The sequence below is a fragment of the Marmota marmota genome, unplaced genomic scaffold, assembly GCF_001458135.2.
Source record: "Marmota marmota marmota unplaced genomic scaffold, marMar, whole genome shotgun sequence".
Classification (NCBI taxonomy): domain Eukaryota; kingdom Metazoa; phylum Chordata; class Mammalia; order Rodentia; family Sciuridae; genus Marmota; species Marmota marmota.
In genome coordinates this window covers 5,523,179-5,529,481 of record NW_026000137.1, presented here as the reverse complement: position 1 = coordinate 5,529,481, position 6,303 = coordinate 5,523,179, and the positions used below count along the sequence as shown (strand labels likewise).

The following is a 6,303-nucleotide window of genomic DNA, read 5'->3' as shown; positions in this document are numbered from 1 at the left end:
AAAAAAAAAAAAAAAAAAAAAAAATCAAAGCTACAGGATGATAACTGTGGGAGAGAAAAGACCAAGGAAAAATTGTTGGAATTTGCTTCTATTTTAGGCAGAGTTTGAAAAATATCATCAGAGAGGGGGGGAAAGACCAAACCAAAATGCAGGATTCCTGTCCTAGGAACTCAGTTCTGTAAACTAGCAAGCCACCCTGTCCTGAACATATTATTTCTACTTCTTAGACATGTTTTATTCTATCTATAAAACTATGGGCTCAGGCCAGATAATGTCTGGGATCCTTTAACCTACAAAGATGATTCAGTCTTTTATTTATTTATCCCATTTCTTAAGCACCTAGCATGGGTCAGGGTCTATGTGGCTATTATTTTTATTTTATTTTATTTTATTGTTATTATTTTTTGCTACTTTTGTATTGTGGAGATTAGATTGTAATTAGCCTATTTTGGGGGCTTGAAAAAGCAGTACCTCAAAAATAATAAAAACAAACAAAATGCTGGGTATAGTGGCATACAGCTGTAATCCCAGCAGCTCAGGAGACTGTGGCAGGAGGATTAAGAGTTCAAAGCCAGCCTCAGCAACTTAGCAATTTACTAAGCAACTCAGTGAGTTATTAAGCAACTCGGCAAGACCCGAGTTGCTTAATACAAAACAAGGTTGGGGATGTGGCTCAATCCTCAGTACCAAATCAATCAATCAATCAATCAATCACAACAACCTGATTGTATCTCATATTATTCAAGAAAAATTAATCATATTTTAAATTTTAACCTAAAAGTTAAAAAATAAACTGACTCAATTAAACAATATACTTTGAAATATTTTATCCTTATATGTTACTCAATTTTCCAAAAAAATTATCAAGAATTTTTCCAGTGAAATGTTAAAAGCAGAGGAAAGCCTTGAGCAGATGAAAGAAAACAGATCCATCATAGACCCTTTTATGAAATATTAAGAATTTCAATGTTAGCTAACATTCTAGTTGGCACATACCCATAATCCTGGCCTTGAAGATGCAGATAACAATGTTTTCTTTACTTACAATACCAAAGTTTTGAAACACACATACAAAATCTGCACATAATTTATATACTCATATTTAAATATCAAAACATAAATACAAGTTAAATATTCCTAACCTGTAAATCTGAAATGCTCCAAAATCCAAAATTTTTTGAGCATTGATACGATGCCACCAGAAGAAAATGATACCACAAAATTTTGTTTCCTATACGTAATCATTTAAAAAAATATTTTGTAAAGTTATCTTCAGGTATAAGGTATATGTAAAAATAAATGAATTAGATGTTTAGAGTTGGTGCCCATCCTCAAGATATTTTGTTATATATAGGCAAATATTCCAAAATCTGAAAAAGTCCTAAAATATTTCTGATAAGGGTTTTTCAACCCATACTATTCTGAGAACTGGCATTTCACAAGTAGTTGTCGCACTCCTGATGAGTTTTACAGAAGTGAGAGAAGAAATGATAAATGTAAGTTATTTCCATTTTTCCTCTTGCTAATCAAGGGAAATTTAGCATCTGGTGAGGATTTGGTTCATAGACGGCACATTCCAGTTGTGTCCTTGAATGGGGGAAGGGACCAGGCAGCTATTTGAGTGTCTTTTATATGGACACAGCCCTCATAACCTAGGACACACATCTCAAAGCTACCACTTCCAAATAGTATGACATCTGGAGCAGATTTCAGTGTATGAAGTTAGAAGGGCATCAACTTTCAGAGATAGCACTGCCTGTCTTCACACATCTTTGGATGGTCCAAGTAAAACTGGTAATGATTGGCACTTATACCTAAAGAGATCATTTGTTTCCTCACAAGTATAAGAGCAAATTAATTTTGGGGTACTAGAGATATAATATACACAAATGTTAATATAGCTAAAAAGAGGCCAATGTATACAACAAAAGCTTAGTTTGTTACGGTCAGTCTAAGTTTAGTTCTGTTAGTTTCAAAGAGCTATTTGATGTTCTGCTCTTCCCAGACTGGACTAAACTTCAACAATTGTTTTAATAACCTATAATTTCTTTACTGACAGATAACCACAGCACCTGTTTCTTTATGTAGTGCACAGAGAGCAGCATAATAAATATAACACCTCATACACTGTTATAACACTGTTCATGAAAAAGTGGATTGGATCAGAATAGGCATACAGGCACACATTGGGTCAGGTGAGCTACCAGAGAACACAGAAAGATATTATTATTCCACTATAAGGTAATAAGACAGAGAACTCAACAGAATATTGCCAAACATAGCATGTACAGGAACCAATGAATGCAGAGAGCACTAAGAACTTGCCTTCACTGAATGGTATAGACGAAAGGTGCCAGTTCATAGGTGGTACATCATCTTTTTGAGGGTCCTTTTGAATGCCATAAAAGGAGGTATAAATGCATACGAATTTTATAGAGCTCAAATATACTATCCATTTTTCTGGCCCAAGTCATTTTCTGCAATCACAGAATTGAAGTATTCTCTACCTCAAGGAAAACAATGTATTCTTCAGAATTACAAATTAGTTTCCAAGACCACAGGACAAGTATCAGAAAGGTTCCAAATATACCCCAAACTGGTATGAATATTTAAGTACATGTTTTGGGGGATAGCATCTGTAGTATTCATCACAGACATAAAAGTTAAATGTTGATGTGCAAACTAGTGGATTTGATGCCCAGCAAAAAAACACACACACACACACACACACACACACTCACACACACACACAGAGTTCCAACGTTGAGGGTCGTTGGAAGCTAAATGGTATCACGACATTTTTGAGTATATTCTCAAACTGGCATTTTCAACATTTTTACCACCTGAAGGTAAACTCAGTTGTAAGTTGTTGAGTACACTAGTTTAAGTCAAGCTATGCTGAACAAGAGGTGACCTGAAGATTGAAACTCAGAATTATCAATCAATATACATACTCTTTACTCAAGAGTATGTGTATTACTTCCATATTTTTTTTTCAAGTCATTCACTTTCCCACTCTCTTACAGGACTGTTTTACAACTGTTTTGCTTACTATCTCACTGCAGAAAACGGAAGTACAGTAGTCCCCGCTTGTCCATGGTTTCACTTTCTGTGATTTCAGTTGCCTGCAGTCAACCACAGCATGTATCATCTCACATCATCACAAGAAGAGTGAAAACAGTACAGTAACAGTTTGAGAAACCATACTCACATAATCTTTATTAGATAATTACTAGTTAATGTTGTTAATCTCTTATGATGCCTAATTTATATATTAAACTTTATCATAAGTATGTATATACAGCAAAAAATATAGAGCACATAGGATTCAGTGATATCCATGGTTTCAGGCATCCACTGGGGTCTTAGACCAAATCCCCGGAAGACAAAGGGGTACTACTGAAATCAGAAGAAAATTTCCACAGATTTTCACTTCCTTATCTACCCACCTTTGGACACTGACATCCAAATATTCTCTATTTCCACCTATTATTGTAGACAAAATGCTGGTTTTTATCTAAAGTAAAATTTTCCTCCTGTGCTTTGGATTTCCTCCTTTCTCAAGACTATCTAACAAATCTCTTCCCTCTCTTTTAAACATCATTTATCACCTTCTCCTCTCATTTGGATTATTTCCATTCACATACAAACAAGCTAATATTATTCCCATCATAAATACACACACAGACACACACACACACACAGACACACATTTACACTCACACCCTACTTGTCTTGGCTCCTTTTCTCCATTCTTGCATCTGCTTCCAGACAGCCCAACCCTGGACAATATCCAAAACTAAATTTCTGGAATTTTCTGCCCAAACCTATTCTTCCTCCGACTTTCTCATCTTAGTTGACAGCAACTGTATCTTTCTGATTTTTCAAGCTAAAAGCATTAGAATCACTTGGATTCCCCTCTTAGTCGCGTAGCCAATCTATCAGGGACTCTCATAACTGACTCCAGTGTACAAAGTCCTGCTTAGTTTCCTATACTTCCTCCTTAAGCTTTCTAGAATATTTCTGACTTCAGAGAGCCCTCTCCTTTTCTACATATTTCTGCTGGCATTTCTATTAGGTATTCTATTATCTTCTCAAACTCATTACAAACATGAGCTGGAACTCAGACCCTCTATCTCCCACAGTATTAAATATATTTAGTAAGGGCTCCGCAAACATTACTCCAAGTGATTTCCAATAAAATCAGTGCCATAAACAATACTTACTTGTAAAGTTTTCTGGGATTAAGTTTCCAAAATTTGCAAAGGTATCTGTCATGTCTCCAAACACCAGCATCATGGCGGGGAGGGCAGCTCCATGGATAATAGCAGCCAAAGTTCCCAGTACCATGTACAACTTATCGAGCCAATCTGAATAGCGAAACTAAGAAAAAGAAAAGAGGGGAAAAAAAAGAAAAAGAAAAGAGAGCATAAACATAATCAGCAGTTTCATGAATGATTTTCTCTACCTTCAAAGTATATTTTAAATGCAAGCTCTTTTTGCATGTTACTTTCTAACACTTTGGTCCAAGCTACCCTCTACCTTTGTTACTGCGATAGCTGAATTATAAATGGGCATTTAATTCTTCTACTGAGTTCTGGCCTAATTTTTCATATTGGACTCCATCTATCTTCTTTTCTTATATGAGGACTGATAAGAATTATCAAAGTCTTAGAAATCCAGTATTTATTGTTCTGATTTCCATAAATAAAAGTCACTTTTAATTTCATGAAAACAAATTTGAATGTCATAGTCTCCTCAGAAGACACAATTCAGGAAACATTTCATCACCTTAAGAAAGGGTTAAAGATCTGCTGCTGTACAATAGTATTTGCATAAGTGTAACATAATTTTAAAATAATTAGGCCTTAGTAATGAGAAGGAGGAGAAGAAGATTGAGTCAGATACATGCTTCTCAAGGAACATTTTTCCTGAAAAGGTAGAGTATGGCCACAATGAACCACCAGTGCAAATCCACATAACTTTTTAAGTCTCAGGAAGGCAAGAAATGCTCCTCTGGATCCAAACAGTGATGGGAAGAGGACACAGTAAGAAGAATGGGAATTGAAAGGGATGGAAGCATTCTAAACTCATTCTACAAGATCATCACTACTCTTCTACCAAAACAAAAAAAGACAAAACAACAAAAAGAGAAAACTATAGACCAGTATCCCTGAGGATCACAGATAGAAAAATCCTCAACAAACTACTTACATATCAAATCAACATCATTTAAAAAAAATCATACACCATGATTAAGTTGGCTTTAGAGCTGCAAGGGTGGTTTAACATGCAAATCAATATGCATAATCCATCACATAAATAGAATCAAGGATAAAAATCAGCTGGGTTTGGTGGCACATGCCTGTTAATCCTGGCAGCTTGGGAGGTTGAGGTAGGAGGATTGCAGGTTCAAAGCCAGCCTCAGTAACTTTGAATTTTGAACAGGTCCTAAAGCAACTCAAAAAGAGTTGCTGTCTCTAAACAATATAAAAAGGGTTGGGGACGTGGCTTAGTGGTTAAGCACCCCTGGGTTCAATCCCTGGTACCCCCCCCCAAAAAAAAAGGATAAAAATCATATGACATCTGATCATCTCAACATATGCAGAAAGACTTTTGATAAAATTCAAATCCCTTCATGATAAAAAAAGCAAATTTGGTATAATAGGATCATTTCTCAACATAATAAAAGCTATATACATCAAACTCATATCCAACATCACACTGAAGATGTGTGAAGATCTAAGATCAGAAACAAGACAAGGTTGTCCACTCTCATTGCTTATTCACTAAAAGTTTTAACTAGAGCAATTAGGCAAGAGAAAGAAATAAAAGACATGCTAATAGGAAAGAAGGAAATTGAATTATTCATATTTGCAGGTAATATAATTCTATACACAGAAAATTCTAAAGTCTCCACAAAAAGACTTAGAACTGAAATATGAATTCAGTAAAGTAGCAGGATACAAAATCAGCATACAAAACATCAGTAGTTTTTCTATACACTAATAATGAATTTACTAAGAAATCAGGAAAAAATCCCACTCACTACAGTCACACATAATAACGATAAAATACCACGAATAAGCCTAACTAAGGACTTGAAATACCTGTACAGCGAAAATTACGAAACATTGATGAATGCAATTGGGGACAATACTCATAAAATGGAAAGACATCCTGTTCGTGAATTGAAAGGATTAATATTGTTAAAATGAAGAGGAAGTGAGGGGAAAGGGAAAAATAATACAAGGGGGACAAATGAATGTCAGTAGAGGGGGCAGAGAGAGAAGAGGGGAGGGG

General features: G+C 35.3%; 1 protein-coding gene across 2 annotated transcripts in view; it reads right to left on the bottom strand.

The window, feature by feature from the left end:
• The window catches only part of Abcb1 (ATP binding cassette subfamily B member 1), a 178,647-nt gene that overhangs the window by 57,669 nt on the left and 114,675 nt on the right, over window positions 1-6,303 (bottom strand). For both annotated transcript variants that reach the window (XM_015502348.2, XM_048785451.1), the window contains exon 4: window positions 4,227-4,383. In XM_015502348.2, coding sequence (XP_015357834.1) covers window positions 4,227-4,383 — 157 coding nt within the window. The remainder of the gene's footprint in view (window positions 1-4,226; window positions 4,384-6,303) is intronic.